Source organism: Apium graveolens, chromosome 11 (assembly GCF_009905375.1).
Source record: "Apium graveolens cultivar Ventura chromosome 11, ASM990537v1, whole genome shotgun sequence".
Classification (NCBI taxonomy): Eukaryota; Viridiplantae; Streptophyta; class Magnoliopsida; order Apiales; family Apiaceae; genus Apium; species Apium graveolens.
The window spans coordinates 193,801,822-193,819,586 of record NC_133657.1 but is presented as its reverse complement, the minus strand read 5'-3'; the positions used below and the strand labels follow the sequence as shown (position 1 = coordinate 193,819,586).

Here is a 17,765-nt window from a genome sequence, read left to right as displayed (position 1 = left end):
GTAATGACTCTGATACCACTGTTAGCTTAAAATAACTAAGCAAAAAGAGATATATGGAAGCTCACACTTTTTATTATTAAAACAAGAGACCTGAGTATATAGGCCTTATAGAAACACTACATATACTTCCACTAATCATAACTCCTACGAATCAGGAAACAACTACCCACAACTTCCTATAAATCAGAGAGACTACTCTAACTGAAATACAAAGTAACAAACCACCTAAAGACTTGGTCAATTCTAAGAAAGACCAGCTATTAAAACACAAACTTTAACATCTCTCTCTCCCTCTCTCTCTCTTCTACGAATCATACACAGACATACATCATTTCGATTACTTTGTTGTAGGTTATGTTTGAAATTTCAGTTGATTTTGTTGTGATTGTGTTTTTTACTTTGTAAATTTTGAGGTTTTTAGTTGAGATAGTTAGGGTTTACGAAATTGTGATGCTATGTGTTTGATAAGTTGTGTAATAAATGAGTTTGTTAAAACATGTTTAGGAAGTCATGGATATGATGTATCAGTGGGAGATTATCTATTTTGAAAATGGATGGGAAATTATTCAGAAAGGGATCACTAAGTTGCAGAAGATTCTCGAAGGTCAAGCCGAGCCTCCGTTTACCTCTGAGGACTATATGCAGATTTACAGGTATGTTTACTCGACATCTACTTGTGTATTTTAAGTATTTGTTATTTGTCGGATGGAAATGATGTGTCATTCTTTTCGGTGTGTACAGTATAGTTTATACAATGTGTACGCAGAACCCTCCACATGATTATTCTCGATGGCTGTATGACAAGTACCGTCAGGTGTTTGAGGAACACATAACTTCAATTGTAAGACCACTTACTTTGCTAATGCTCGTTTGTTGTAGGCAGTGTTCTAAAAGTTGGTCGAGACAAAATTAATCGGTGAAAGATGATTTTTTTGAAAAAGGTTAAAAATTCAAAAAGAAAGTATTAGACCATATTTAACTATTATATGTGGGTATTATTTATGAATTTATTGATTAAATTATTTACCAAACTCCTAATTTTTTGTTCACAACAAGTATGGATCAATGACAAGTGATTTATTTTTTGTTTGACACCTGTTTATTAATAAAATACTATACTTACAACGTCAGTTTTATTCCGTCGCAAGTTTTTACGACGATTTCTACCTTTCTGTCATAAAAATGCGCGCAAAATGTTTTCGTCGCAAGTTTTTCGTCGCAAATGGGCCTATTTCTTGTAGTGAGTGGATATAGTATTTTTTTTAATCTTTTAATAGTTTGATGGTGTTTACATAAAATTAAATTTTATTATTTATTAAATTAAATAAACTCTATTTCAATTGATCAACGATTAATCGTTTAATCACTTTAAGGTGCCTCTACGGACTAACACTGATTTTCTTCTTTTAAAACACCGGTTGTAGGTTAAGCGCATGTGTTTTTACTATGCTAGAGTTCAACTTTAATTGTTTTGTGGGAAGATATATTTGTATATCAAAGTGCAGGTTAGCTGTAGATATGTTTTTCGTCTGTTAGAAGTTGTTAAACACTAACTAGTCATCTTATTCATATCAATTTTGGAGATTAAGGTTTTCTCTTTTGAGATCAGTACAAGGAACATTGTTTTTGCTGTTTAATACCAAATCAAAAGGTTCATGTAGCTTTGGTTATTATTCCATTTTTCTTTTATTTTTTTGTTAAGTGATCCTTAATGTACGGAATTGAATCATTTGTTAAATCTTACTGAAATTCGAACTTTTATAAGATGTTTATGGTAACAGAACTTCAGAGAGCAGTATTCGAGAAATGTTGAATATGACCTACTTTAAGCTTAAATGTGAGTCCCCGCATCTGTGTCCTATTTCAGATGCATTTTTAAAAAGCCTAAATATATTAATAGTAGAACCGGACACTTGGATTCGCACTCGTGTTCAGCGCCCATACCTCAGTCCGATAACATAGACACCTCTTCATGGAGGTGAAAGTAAACTTGGGAAGGTTCCTTTTGAATGAATTTCTTATTCTCCCATTCACCAATATTGCAATTCTTTAACTGTACTATATGACCTTGCCATATAGACCACCTTTTATGTTTAAAGGATCACGCCCTAGTGTTTCTTGAGCATTTTTTACGACTCTGATGGCCAATGCTTAACCAGGAGGTAACATTTTGGCCTTTCTTTTTATAGCTAATTTTAATGCGTTCGATTATGATTCAGGTACTGCCTTCTTTGCAAGAGAAGCATGATGAGTTTATGTTGAGAGAGTTTGTGAATAGATGGACAAACTATAAAATCATGGTCAGGTGGCTTTCTCGATGCTTTCACTATCTTGATAAGTACTTCATTACACGGAGGTCACTTCCTGCACTTAATGGAGCTGCACTCATGTGCTTCTCTGATCTGGTAACTATTAGTTTTGCTCTTCTGTTTTCAGATGTTGATTCTGATACATGTCTGACGTACATTCTTTGGAAACGTGTTATACTCTGTTACAATTCCGATGCATTAAGATGAAGAAATGATAGTAGAAAGTTAGACTGCTTTTAATATTGTTGGAACATTTACCTTGGTTTCAGGTCTATCAGGATTTGAAAGTATAGGTGAGAGATGCCGTAATATATCTGGTATGTTCTTTTGACTTTCCTTTTACTATGTTCTTGGTTTTCATTCAGGTCACATGTAAATGTATTCTTATAACAGATCAATCAAGAGCGTGAGGGGGAATAGATTGACCGAGCTCTATTGAAGAATGTTTTGGATATATTTGTTGAAATCAGAATGGGTTTCATGTATCGCTATGAGGATGACTTTGAAAATGCCATGTTCACTGATACTGCTGCTTACTATTCTTGAAAAGCTTCAAACTGGATCCTTGACGATTCTCGTCGTGATTATATGTTAAGGGTAACATTATTACCTATATTCAAGTCACAGTTATTTTTCATATCCTAGATGATGTAATATTTCCTTCAATTTCAGGCAAAAGAATGTTTGTGACGAGAGGAGGACAGGGTTTGTCACTACCTATATTTTACTAGTGAGCCAAAGTTGCTTGAGGTACGTTATCCTGAAATTACTTGGCGAAAACAGTATTCATTTTTTATTCAGTCATGATGATGGATGATTTTGTGATAGTGCAATGGTCAGAGATGATCCGACTATGTAATCTGATTGTGCTTTTGCATTTTGCTTAAGTTTTGCTGATATATTTGTTATTCTGATCAAGAGTAAATTGCATAGGTTTGGCCGTACTTTACACTCAATTTTAAAAAAGTTGCCATAGTTACTAATTTTCAAAAAAGATGCCAGACTTCATTTCCGCCTTTTAGAATAGTGTCTGCCGTCAACTCCCGTTAAGTAGGAGCCGTTAAATCAACTTTTTATAATATCCGTAAGGGTATTATAGACAATTTACTCTTATTATTTTATTTATATATAAAGGTTGTTGGATATTTGTAAAGAGTAAAGTAAAATTATCTTCTTTTACAAAAACAGTACCCTAATTATAAAGTGAAGACGAAACAGTTGGTAAAGAAACCCTAATAGTAGAGTGGAGATGGAGTGGTTCATGTGACATAGGAAGGAGATGCACAAATATGGAGTTGCTGAGTGCCCCGACTACAAAGGTAACATGTTCGAACCCTTATTTTTTCAAGTGAGATTCGATTTTTAATTTTATACTCATGGAGGGGTCCAAAAAATGTTGCTTTTTCATTTGATAATGTTTAGAATGGTCCCTTGTGTCTCCCTTTTGGCCGTAATTGTATAAAAGATCATTGTTTGCATGTTTCTTGTCTATTGCAGATTACCCCTCTTTTTTACTATAAAATGTATTATGGTGGTCATTTTCAGAATCTAAACTCCAAGTTTGTGGATTATAAGATAGATTACTTTGATTTTTGTAATGTCGATTTGATGTCAATGTTTGAAATTGGTGCAATGGTGTCCGAGTCCACTGGTCGTATTTCTGCAGGGGCTGAATTTTATTTTAAAGCCCCGAATGAGGGCATGGATGAGTTAGGAAAATTAGAAAGTGATAGTGATATATTGGTCATGACTGGTCTTGTATCTGAGGATGTTCAGTATGTAAAAGTATTTGTTGTCATTATAAAACCTGTTAGTATTGAAGGTTTGCCAATTAGAGCCACATCAACTGCACCACTCTCAAGTCCACCAATTATAGATGTTGTTGATAATGTGAGTTGTGAAGAGGAAAGTACTGATAGTTCTAGTTGGGAAGATCAAATGCCTGAGCTTAAGAAAAAAAGGGTGAAAAGATCAATCTTTACGGATGATCAAAATGGGGAAAATGAAGTGAATGATGAGGAAAATGAAGAGAATACATATGGAGAAAGAGAAGTGAATGAAGGGGGATTGAAAATAAGAGTAGAGAATGAAGATAGTGAAGGAGACACAGATTGGCATCCTGACAGCTCAAATGATGGAAACTCCACACAAGATGAGATGGAATTTGATGTAGAAGATAATGTGAATGAGACTGATTACATAAGTGAAGAGTGGGATGTGAATCAGGTTGAGTTTAATGATGAGACAAATGGTGGTAGCGAAGATGAAAAGATGGCTGTGAGTAGTGAAGATGAGGTTGATGCTGTTTTCCCAGAATTTAATGAGCGTAATTATATGATGAACCCAAAATTTGAGCTTGGCATGCTCTTTAGTGGTGCAGATGTCCTGAGGAGAGCTATTAGAAGTCATGCTATTGTTGAAAGAAGACTTGTACTTAGGTGTCCAAATATGGGTTACAAGGTTCAGTATAAATGCACACCCCCCTGTAGCTGGAAAATATATGCAAATAAGTGTCAAAAAAGTGACACTTACCAGATTAGGACATATTTTTCAAAGCACACATGTCAGCAAACTTGGCATCAAAAACAATTAACTGCAGATTGGATTGCAAAAAAGTACGAGAATGATATACGGATGAACCCTACCTGGGAATGTGATGCATTTCAGAAGAAGGTGGTAAATGATTTGGGGTGTAATGTTAACAAGTCTATGCTGTACAGGGCTAAAAATATTGCTTTGAAGGTGATTAATGGAACACGTGAAGATTCTTATGCAATGATTTAGGATTATGAAAATGAGCTAAAAAGGGTGATGCCAGACTCCACTGTGGCAATTGAGTTGGATGATGTTGAACTTGGACAGGATAGAGGTATATTTAAGAGAATATACATATGTCTTGGGCCTCTTAAGAAAGGTTATGTTGCAGGATGTAGGCCTATTGTGGGCTTGGATGGGTGCCATCTGAGAGGCCCATATGGTGGTCAAATATTGACAGCAGTTGGAATGGACCCAGATGATGGAATGTATCCTATAGCTTGGTCTATAGTGGATGCAGAGAACACTGCAAACTGGATGTGGTTTATAAGTAAGCTAAAAGATGATTTAAACATGAACAATGATGGATCTTGGACTTTTATCTCTGACAAACAAAAGGTATGCATCATTTCACTGATTTAATCTTTGAGTGTGCATATATTCATCTCAACATAGTAGAATAACTATCATTTTGTATGCAGGGTCTTGTAAGATCTTTGGAGGAGTTATGTCCAAATGCAGAGCACAGGTTCTGTGCAATGCATTTGTACAGCAACATGAGCAAGTTGCACAAGGGAATTGGACTTAGAGGGTTGATGTGGAGTGCTGCAAGGTCTACAACTGACTATCACTTTGAAAAAAATATGGCTGCAATTAAAAAGGTAACACAGTCAAGCTTAATATGCTAATTTTAATACATTTGTGTTGCTATTAAACATGGTTGTTATTAAACATCCTTGAAAAGAATGAAAACAAGCTTGAGATGTGGAAAATGTCAGCAATTGGGACACAATCGAAGGACCTGCAAGAATAAGGTATAAAAATCCACTTCCCATATACTTATACTAACACAGTCCATGTTTGAACAAGAATGTTATCATGTCATTTGTAGACAACTGAGCACGAGGATGGACATGTTAACATTGCAACTGAAGAAGGAGATTATCAAGCGCAGCTGGAGCAGGAAGGAGTTGAACATGCTGAAGACAATGTCCAAGAGGAAGGAGTATTTGTTGAGCAAGAGGCTGAAGAGGTTAACAATGCAACTGAGTTCACACCTGGTGAATCTCAGCCAATAAATGAAGTTAATGATAGCCAGGGAGGAATTTTTGGGCAAACTTCTGCTACACAACCAACTGGTGCATGTGGTGTTGCACCAAAAGCATGGCAGAAGAAGCAAAAGCTTGTGACAACAAGAGCCGAGATCCTCAGGGCAAGGAGTGTTAGAGAGAAGAAGGCTAACAAGAGATATCAAGATTGATCCTATTTAGTATAAGATGTAATAACCCCAAAATTTTTGAACTTTTTGTAACCCTTATGAATAGTGATTTTGTTGATTATGCTGAATAAGAAAACTTTTCATGCCACACTATGTAGGGGTTCTTTTATTGATCTTCTGGGATATTATTAGTACTCTATGTGGTATATAAGTGTATGTAAAGATCGTCAGAATCCAAATCCGAACACTTTGATTTTTCCCGGAAATCTACCAGATACAGAAAGAATTGAGTATAAGGTAACAGAATAAAAAGGATTTAAATTCAAGGATTATAAGAGAGGATCATAAAAGGAATATAATGTATTGAGAAAGGTTAAGGAAACCTAAGTAATAAGATCCCGGGTATGATCCCTCAAACGATAAACGAAAACGAAAGTTAAGCTAACCGCACAACAGATCAGTGGTCATTAGCCAAGTAATTAAGAGTTAATCAAGGGGTTAGTGGATGATGATGTCATCACACCAACAAGAGGAAGACAAGTGTAACAAGATGACATAACAAGGTGACATAAGCATGACAAAGAAAGGTGTGTTGTTGGTTGATTAAGAACCACACAAAAGTTACCATGGTAAAAGGTAATAAATCAAAACAAAACAAATCAACCAAGCCAACCAACAATTCATTTCACCAAAAACACAAAGTTATTTCCCTTTCTTCATCAAAAGCTCTCGGCTTTCTTCTTCTTCAAAGAAAGAAAAAGTCAAAATCCTAGATCCAAGCTTTGTTAATTAGCAAGGTAATTATCTAAGACTCCTTATGCATAGATATAGCTATCCTATAAGTTTGAGCTTCTAATTCATTCACAATCTCTTCCTAAAAATCATGGAAGAAGAGGGTGAATAGTGTTTTTCAAGAACTAAAATTTTTGTTCTTGAGTTTTTGTTTAGATTAAGCTTGGATAAGGACTTTTAAGGGTGATTCCAAGCTAATTACTTGATTCTCCACTCTCCAAGGAAGGTATAACCCCTCCAAACCCTAAATTTACTTTGATTATTATGTTTAGTTTTGTTGTTATAGTTCATGAGAGGCTTGATTGTTGTGTATGTAGAGATTAGTTGGTTTTGTGATGTTTTTGGAGTTGTAATTCTTGGATTATTGATTAATGAACTTAAGTGTAGTTTAAATTCATGTTTGAGAATAGTATAAATTGATAATATTGAGTTTTTGGGGCTGTTATGGTGAAGTATGGATGGAGTTTGGTTGGGATGTTGATTGTGGGTTGATTTGGAGTGGTGTAAATTTGGGTAATCGCGTAAACATAGCCGTCGTAATGCCCGATTTACTTTAGACTGTTTTTGTTGTTAACATTAGTACCCGTGAACTCACTGCTAGGTTTTGACCATTGCCATTATTAGATAGTTCATGTTACGAGCTTCGTTTTGATATATGGTTCGTTTGAATCCGATGTACGGTTTAGGAGAGACGACCGTTTTAAGTAACGGCGTTTCGCGAACGAACCATTACCCCTCGCCTTACTTTGAAACATAGGTTAAAGACCTAAAAGGACTAATTGGAATATGAAACATTTATTTAAAGTGTATTAGGCAGTTGGTAAGGCACTCGCGAAAGAATCGCCTTAAAACGCTTAATGGTTAATTTATTAAAAATGGTGGAGCCGAGGGTACTCAAGCGACTTAAGAGAATCATTAAGCGCAAAGCGAGCGTTAGAGTCTAAATTGGTTAAAGTATAGATTTATAAGTGACTTTGGTTTAATTCCAACTTATATGATGTTTATAGGTTATCAGACTCGTCCCAAGCCATTTATAACCCCCAGTCGCTCAGGCAAGTTTTCTACCCGTTATACTGTTGTTGTGATGTATACATATGTATATGCATTATCTTGTGATAGATGCTTGATGATTAATTAGCAAATTCTTGCGATATATTGGATCATGTGATATGGTATATATGCATGCCTGTTTCGTAATCTTGATATATATATATCTGTTGATTCAGTTACATAATACCTATGCTAGAGATAAGCAGTAATTGCGTATACCCTTAGTATAGGGGACCCCAAGGTGAACATTTTCTAAAACCGGGAGTCGATGTTCTCGAGTATATTATATATATATATATATATATATATATATTTACATATATATATATTGATATAGTTTTCAAAACTATTAATCGAATAAGGTTTATTCGATAACTTTATTTTATTTAATGAATATTAGTTGAGTATTCATTCGAGGACTTATGACTCAGTTTATTTTATTTAATGAATAATATTTGAATGTTCATTCGAGGACTTATGACTCGCTTTATTTTATTTAATGAATATTATTTTGAATATTCATTTGAGGACTTATGACTCCGCTTATTTATTAAATAACATTCTTTATTTTATTAAAGAATAATGTTTCGATAATCAAACTTATTTTCGATTATTCAAATAAAGATCATACTTTCGTATAAGTATATCTTTGGTTATTTAATATCCATTTCAAGTATGAGTTTTAAAACTTTTACTTCAATTATTTTTATAAGGATTATCCTAATGGTAATATTATTTAAATAATAATATTCAGATATTTTCTAATATATTGGGACTGATTTATTTTATTAAGTCGGCATTACTCCAAACATTCTTAAAAATGTTTTCGAGTCTTCAAAATGATTTTTAAAGGATAGAGCGGGTCCCAAAACTCATTTTTATATTTAAGATCTTCCTTTCAAGGGGATTTAAATACTCGCTCAAAACCTGGGGGATCCGGCTCTGTGGTGTATTTTATATTCGCAACGTGGTTGCTGTTTTGAGACAACAATTTGATTACATTGCCCAATGTTCGGGAAGTAAGTCCATCTGATTGAGTCGGCATAAGCGACAGGCCGGGGTACGGTCTATGAAGGTGTAAGAGGCTGGGTGACAGTCCATCCACGCGTGAGTGGCCGGGTAACGGTCTAGCGCGAGGTCCGAATGCGGCCAGGGTGATGACCGGCGAGGAATTCATCCATCTACAGTAGAAAAGGTTACTTATTGGTATCTTTGCCTGATCAGCAAGATATCAGGTTTATGCCAAAATTCTTTTATTTCCAAATTCATTGGATATTACAACTATGTTCATACTTTACATGACAGAGGTTTTTAGGAAATGTATGAGATATATATATATATATATATATATATATGGATATATATATATCGGGACTTAATGAAGTATCTCGTAACTTCATTTCTTTTGAATGATATTTCAAGGGTTGAATCTATTCAAATCATATCTTGTAGTCTCATCTATGTGATGAACTTTTGACACAGATTATACCTTGAACGGTGGTAGTTCAAGTAGTATTCGGAAAAGATATAAGTATATTGGAGTATCTTGTAACTTCATCTTTTAAACTTATATCTAGTAAATGATTATCTTGTGCATGTCAAAGATTTTCAGAAAAATGTTGAGACAAGGTTAGATATATGAGATCACCTTGCAACGATATTTTTATACAGTTATAAACTGGAACTTTGTGTATATGATGCATGGAAGAGGATTTCCAAGATTTTGAAAAGTATATATACATATATACTGAATATTTTGCGACTTGGTCGCGTTAAGATATCAAACTTGGTTCATTTCTTCTTGACCAAGACTTTCATGAGTACGATGAGAATGCTCATACATTGTTAATTATTATATATATTATTTTGGTGGGCTTGTTGCTCACCCTTGCTTTCTTCTTTCATCACACAACAACAGATAGAAAAGATGAACAGGACCAAGCTTCCAATTCGCAAACGGTTAGGAAAGATTCCGCAGTTCTCTGGAGGCGTTGATGCCGCAGTAGCCAAGGTAGGAATTACCAGTAGGCTAGGCTTTCAACTTTTGATGCTCCAGACATATGTATCTATATGAATTGTAATAATGGCAAGGAAATGTAAATTTATTCAGAAATCCTTTCGAGGTATAACGATTTATAATTGTGGAATAAATTGACTTGGGTTATTTTTGGTATTCATCTCTGAGACTATAATTTGTGGTGTGTGTGTGTATATTATGGGGTCACAGTACGCAGTAGTTGATTGTTTATTAAGATTAAGTGTTATTAAGGGAAATGGAACTCGTGACAACCCGGATCCCCGACCCCGGATTTGGGGGTGTTACATAAGACATAACTACTATTTCACAATTTGGCTGTTGTTTTTGGTACCAATTGAGAACTAGTTCTAACTGTTGATCGTATGTTCTTTTGATTAGTATAACATCTTTTGAGATACAATTTAAACAGCCTTTTGTAATTGATGATCTTTTGATTTGGAGATCCTTTTATAATGTCATGGTTTCTTTTTACTCTTTTGTATCTGATGTACATAAAAAAATAGTGTAATAAAGGCATGTAGCAACCAAGTACTAACAGTTTACCATTAAAGCCATACATAATTCATTACAAAAAAATGCAGGAAGCACAATTCATTACATATCAACTCCCCCACCCAGAATTCATTACAACTCCGCCTACTTTAGATCTGAACCTACACATGCACCTTCACTGCCATTCAACAAATAAAAGATGCACAAAATGACAGACACAAACACAAATCTAAACATCCATTTCTTTTTTTTCTTTTCCTGAACTTCTTGCAACTAAATCAAATGCTCATCTTCCATGGTTCTCAACCTTTTCACAAGACCCGGAATCACAATTTTAGCTCGATTACATAGAGGAGCATCCACTCATTGGAAAAATCTACAGCCGGCTTGCCCATCAGAACAATTCTTAAAGCGACGCCCAGCATTAGCATATGTCCAAGCACATCTCTCAGCTGCAAGTCTCCCGCAATAACAATAAACCATATTTTTAGACTCTCTAGGTTGAAGATGTAGTCTGTAGCTTTAGAAAAAACTCACATATAGGTTATACATATATATATACACAATATGACCGTTGTTTTTTTATAAAAAACCAATTTTACCCCTGTTATGTTAGTCCCGTTAGTCGGGAGTTAACGGGAGACAATATTCTAAAAGGCGGAAATGAAGTCGGGCATCCTTTTTGAAAATTTATAAGTATGGCAACTTTTTTGAAATTGAGTGTAAAGTACGGCCAAACCTATGCAATTTACTCTTCTGATCAACTATTATTATTGTTGTTGGTTGCTGTTCTAGATTGTGAAACATGAGCTGCTATCTGTGTATGCAACCCAATTACAAGGGTCCTGAACTTCAGAAGAGCTACAGTATTTGATAAATGGGAAGTGAAGAGTTGACCGGAAAATATTAAGATGGAGTGATTGATTCACAATTTATCCTTTTTACTACGTACTGTACTGATTATTCAGCTTCGCATGCAACCTTTTTATCTCGTATAGACTGTATTGGTGATTAATACTTATTGGAATAACACAAAGACATATAAGGAAAGTTTAATTTTAAAAATTTCAAGTTTTCGCCGCAAATTCGATGAAATACTCATTCGCTATTATATTTGTATTTGCAGTTTTAAAGGCCGCGCAATCACTATTCTAATTTTTTTGACAAATACAGCTTAGAGGCTTACATGTACACTATTGTAGATAAGGAATATGCTAACTCTACATCCACATCTACAATACGTGTTCTTGTATGGCGGCTCTCTAAATTGGTAAATAGAAAAATTGAAAAAACCCATTCTGTTTTTTGCACTGTAATCAAACAAGTTTAAATACAATACTACAAACTATATGCAAGTTGATGAAAAAAATAACATCACCTTGGGCGCTAGAGTTGAAAGTTGTGCAATAATAGTAATCAGTGATTTTTGTATTATAGTCTACCTACAAATGTGAAGGGTTGCTAATAAATGAGGTGCTTTTGAATTTTCTAATGTGATGGCCTATGTATGCACATAGAACAGAAAGTGTTGACGATCTGTAATTTTGGTCAAGAAAGTCCACTACTACATAGCCTATATATACAAGTCTCAGGGCATGCTAAACTATCATCATATTAATAAGACACATCTAACCAACATTACTGTTATTATTCTAAAATGAGTTGTGTATCATTGTTTTGCATTGTTCTCTCTGTTTTGACTGTTTTGAGCCCTGTTTATTCTGTAACGAGTTGTGATTTTCCAGCAATTTTCAACTTTGGAGATGGAAATTCGGACACTGGTGCATTTTCATCGGCTTTCAGTGGCACGCCAGCTTTTTATGGTCAGACATTCTTTAATGGAACAGCTGGAAGATCTTCCGATGGACGCCTTATCATTGATTTCATAGCTACAAGCTTGGGCAAACCATTTCTCAACGCTTATTTGGATTCCTTGGGCACCACCTTCTCCCACGGAGCCAATTTCGCGCAACTTTTAGCTACAATTGGAGTTCCCAAGTTAGTTCTTCCAAAGGACTCACCACCTTTTGGATTTAGTCCTATGTATCTTGGAGTGCAGTTCTCTGAATTTGCACAATTTATTGAAAGATCGCAGAAAGTCAGAACCCTAGGTAATGCTAGCTGCATTATTATTCATCTAGTTTTTTCTTTGATAAGTAATTATCCACACACCATGAGTCAAACTCTTGACCTCCCGCAAGGAGGACAAGATCTCAACCACTGCATCAATCCTTTGTTGGCAATTCATGTAGTTTTACATTACTGTAGTTTTAGCCAAAAAAAATTATTGAGAGCATCGTTGTTGTTGTAGGTGGAGTGTTTGCAAGTTATATGCCAACGAGTGAATCTTTTGCAAAAGCTTTATACACTTTTGACATGGGCCAAAACGACCTCGCCCAAGGACTCTTCACAGGCATGTCTATAGATGAAATCAAGCAAAGTTTACCTGATCTAGTCAACAGCTTTACAGATATTTTAAAGGTAATAATATGAAGCATTTAGTCAAGTTGTTAACTAGTGATTGTATGTTAGTAAATTTAGTTTACTGAATACAGCTAATTGTATGATGCTACTGATGGCAGAATATGTACAATTTAATGGGAGCAAGAACATTTTGGATCCACAATACCGGACCACTTGGTTGTTATCCATATATATTGACAATCATTCCAACAACAGACGTCGACAATGCTGGATGCTCAAATGCCGTGAATGATTTAGCTCAAACCTTCAACTCTGTATTGAAAAAGGCCGTTGATCAACTTCGGGTGGACCTTCCTTTAGCTGCAATAACTTATGTCGACATTTATTCTGCATATTACTCTCTCTACATGGAACCACAAGTATACGGTATGTGTAAGCTGATTTGGTAGTTATTCAGTATAATACTGTTTGAATAACAATATAAGATCATGGAAAGAGTCTTTCGTAACATATACGGTTCAAAGCTGTATGCTAATCTTAATTATGGGCAATAATATTGCAGGATTTGAGTTACCTCTAGAGGCATGTTGTGGGTTGGGAGGAGCATATAATTTTGGGGCAGCAACATGTGGAGCTTCAGCTACTGTGAATGGAAGTCTAGTGACTGCAGGACCATGTGAAAACCCGTCAAAAAGAATAAATTGGGACGGATTCACTTACACAGAAGCAGCTAATCAAATTATCTTTAATAAGCTAGCTACTGGATTGTATTCTGATCCACCAAACTCACCCAAAAATGCATGTCAGAAAGTTAGCTCACAATTCAATCATGGCGGCTTGAGTATTTTGGATTAGATTATCAAATACTAAATGTTTTCTACTACGTTACATGTAAACAGCAATTTTTAAGTTTTCCTTTGGAACTCTGTAACAGATCAGGAGATTTGAGTTTCTTGTCTGTTTAACTTCAATAAAAAGTTTATGCTATACAAAAGGTTCCTTCAAATTCAATCAATTTTACTTATTGGCTTTTAATTTGTTATTTTCACAAACATATTTCTATCTGTGTAGTGATTGCCAAAAAAAACTTCATTTTTTGAATCATATTCTTTGCATATATTGTTCAAAGATAAAGATATGGATTATGGTTTCATTGTTATTACAGTAAAATTCATTAAAAAAATCAATTGAAATTATGAAGAAATTACATTATAGTTCAAACACAGGCAGACAAAATGTTTTTGGGGAGGGAGTGGAGATGTTGATAAGGTTGCTGTTCTTCCATTGGAACACTCTTGTCTGGATGCAATTTTGTTTTGGTTTGCATTGGAAACTTGCTTGGTTTAACACGAACCATATTGTATTTCTTAGGCATACATACTTCTTTGAAAGAAAGAAACCATTGTCTGATCTATGTACTTCCAGCCCATGAAAATAATTGATGTAACCCAGATCATTCATGCGAAAATTGCAAGAAAACATTATCTCAAGACTAATAATGTTATTTTCAGAGTCACCTGCAATTAACAGATCGTCTATATAGACCGAGACCAGGGTTTCTCAACAAACTGTAATCAGCACTTGATAGCCATCTTACTTCAGAGCATTAGTGAGTTTACTGAACCAGCACCGTGGTGCTCGTCCCAAACCACATAACTCTTGATGAGTTTACACACCAGCCTGCTACCAGAATTGAAGACTGGTGTATTAGAAATCTTATGCATTTAACCCCCAATTCAACTTCCGAAACAAGTATAACCCTGTGGCATGGACATGTACCCTTCCAAATCACTAAAAAAAATGGTTGTACCATCCATCTGAAAAGCAATTCAATGTTTTTGGTAATGGTCATGGATATTGTGGTCAAGGGGTTGTGGGAGTTGCCGCAAACTAGGAATGACAAAAATATTAACAAGTGCTGAAAACACAAGGCAGGCGTTATTCCTTATCCTCAACAAACCACCTCAGACTACGCATCCCAGAAAACATTCAAACATTCAAGGCTCAAAAAAAAATAGAGCAAATGCCTCACAATTAACACCCCCCACCCCCCAAACCCAAGAAAAATTAAGCTAGCCGAAGTTAGGTGATCATTAGAGCACAGCACATAAAGACTCAAAGAGTTTGCAACAAAACCCAAGATAAAGTGATAAGAGAGCAAAAATGAAAGATCAAACGTACACAAGTTATCAACTGTTTAATATCTAGTTGAGTTTCCACCATCTGGAATTATGAAAGAAATAATTAAGCCAGAGAATGCTAAATACACCCCAAATCCGAAAGAAAGTAAAAGATAGCTCAAGAAACAACAGTGTCTTCATGCAGCAACTTTGTGAGTAAGTGGCGAAAGTAGCCAACTGTTTTTCTATTTTGCCTGGGGATGAGATGCAATGAAATCAACAGCAAGATTGACTGAGCTTATCTTGTCGGCTTCATTGTCAGGTATCTCAAAACCAAATTCTTCTTCCAGTGCCATCACGATTTCCACTGTATCTAAACTATCTAAGCCAAGATCATTCTGGAAATGGGCATTCACTGTTACCTGAAAAAACACATGTTTAAAGATTTAGTAAGCGTCGTATGCTGACCAGGATTCAAAGCAGCCCATGCTGGCAAGAAAAAGTGGAGCATATATAATTAATAACTGTAAGTACTTAAAAATTTTATGCAAGTAGGACAGGGAAATTACGAGGGACAAAAAGAAAGATTTGACAGATTAATACTTAGAAATGTCACTTGCAAGCTATTTAAAACACCACAACCTATCAAAGCTGATAGTAACTTGAAAAATAAGATAATATGGTCTTTCAGATTACATATTGAAGTATGAAGGAGCAACAAGATGACATGTTCCCAATAGGAGGTTATATCCTTAGTCTGAAATTCCTAATTAATTGAACATTTTTAACTCCACATGTCAAAAGTAAAGGTACAGAGTTGTAAAACAATTGACAGGTAATGACTAACGACGGTATCAACAATCATGAATATTTTGAGTTTTTTTGTCAAAAATACCATGTCTATAGCTAGGGATTCTTCCTTGACCCTTAAGAAATGCAAAAACAATTTAACAAGGAGGAAAATTGGTGACACTAAAACCTTTTTTTGTTACAAAAAGTAGGAATAGTTTATTAGAATTAACAGATACTATGGATTTTTCTATGTACATTGTTGACTAAGAGCTAAGCCTAATAAGTGAAATCAAAACTTGAGGATAACCGTTACTTCATTTGTGACAACAATATACATCATGGAACATAGTTTCTGGGTATATGGTTAAGCTATTGTAGAAAAGTTCCTGAGCTTTGTCCTACGTCCATTCATAGCTTTTAAATTATCTCCGTCTTCCTAGCAAACAAATTTCAGATAATACATCCTGGAAAACGTACAAAGATTTTAGGCTCAATCAAAAAAGGCTTTTCATCTCCTCTTTTCTTATCTGGCCTCTTAGAGACAGTACCCAGAACCGGCTATTAAGAAAAAGTGATGGTCTTTTCACTTGTCCTCTTCTAATCTCAACAAGTGCATCATGAAAAAAATAAGAATTCATGAACACAGTTCTCAGAATAGCTTCTATATGATTCACAATCAGGTAAGGGTAGTTTCACCTAAAAATATGATAATAACCGTCCAACTGGTTAAATCCACTTGCCAAACTACAATCTAATGGTTTCTTCTTAAATGTTATCAGACTACAAAGAAGCACAAGCCTCGCAGTTAAAATCCACAGTATTTAAGCTTCCCAAGTTTAGTTAAAGTTAAGAAAGCTGCTTTGCACTTCTCTCAAACAGAAAGCAACTGCCTCACACTTGGCACATATACATTATATATAAAAAAACAAATAATTAGAACTTAAGAATGTTGAATTAAAACGCCATTCTCCCTACATTGTTTCACTCATTCGTAAATCCCTAATCAAAATCTTGTACCACATAACTAGTATTCACTAATATTACGAAAAAAACAATTAATTAGAACTTAAGAATGTTGAATTAAAAATTTAAAACGCCATTCTCCCGTAAATTGTCAGTCACTCATTCTTAAATTCCTAATCAAAATCTTGTACCACATTTCCTAGTATTTACTAATATTACGATTTACGCCATCATATCCTATAACTATTTACAGTTTCTCTTCGAGAAATTCACACCAGCGATCAAATTAATCAGCAAATCAACAACAAGTCTCTCAACCACCACACCCAACAGTAAACAGCAAATCAGCATATATAATAAACATTTTCCACTAAAAATAAAACAATAAATAAATTACACACACGTCATAAATAATAATTAAAAAAGGAACAAGAATAAATTAAATACGTGTACCTTAGAGGGATCAATTTTCTGGAAGTTTTTTACAACGGACACAACACGATCGGAGACTTCAGATTTATCGAGAAACGAGCCTCGCACTTCCTCGGAGAAATTACGGCGGATGAGATTAGTGAAGGAGAGTGTCGGGTTTAAGGTTCGAGCAGCTACAACGTTGATTCTCAAGTGTTTGAGGATTGCATTTCTCGCCGCCATCTCGACTCCACCGACCCTAGGGTTTTTGTGTTATGGTTCTTTTTATTTTTGGCCTTTGGGGTTGATTTTTTTTTTTGATAACTTGGGTGTACGGAAGGAAAGATCTTTGGACCTGCTGTAAAAGGATTTTACTATGTAACTATTTTTATAAAATTTTG

General features: G+C 35.0%; 2 protein-coding genes and 1 pseudogene across 2 annotated transcripts; 2 read left to right on the top strand and 1 right to left on the bottom strand.

Annotated features, from left to right (window-relative positions):
• The first annotated feature begins 510 nt into the window (after positions 1–510).
• Positions 511–11,658, top strand: LOC141696383 (cullin-1-like; annotated as a pseudogene).
• A 594-nt stretch (positions 11,659–12,252) lies between these two features.
• On the top strand, positions 12,253–14,089 carry LOC141698324 (GDSL esterase/lipase ENOD8-like). The gene is made up of 4 exons (XM_074503009.1): positions 12,253–12,765; positions 12,966–13,135; positions 13,237–13,504; positions 13,641–14,089. Exons 1-4 carry the CDS (start codon positions 12,312–12,314, stop codon positions 13,931–13,933), a joined length of 1,185 nt encoding a protein of 394 aa, XP_074359110.1. The 5' UTR covers positions 12,253–12,311; the 3' UTR covers positions 13,934–14,089.
• A 1,131-nt stretch (positions 14,090–15,220) lies between these two features.
• Positions 15,221–17,676, bottom strand: LOC141698338 (acyl carrier protein 2, mitochondrial-like). Its single transcript, XM_074503024.1, has 2 exons — positions 17,407–17,676; positions 15,221–15,620 (listed from the first exon to the last, which is right to left on the bottom strand). Exons 1-2 carry the CDS (start codon positions 17,605–17,607, stop codon positions 15,444–15,446), a joined length of 378 nt encoding a protein of 125 aa, XP_074359125.1. The 5' UTR covers positions 17,608–17,676; the 3' UTR covers positions 15,221–15,443.
• Between the last annotated feature and the right edge of the window lie 89 nt (positions 17,677–17,765).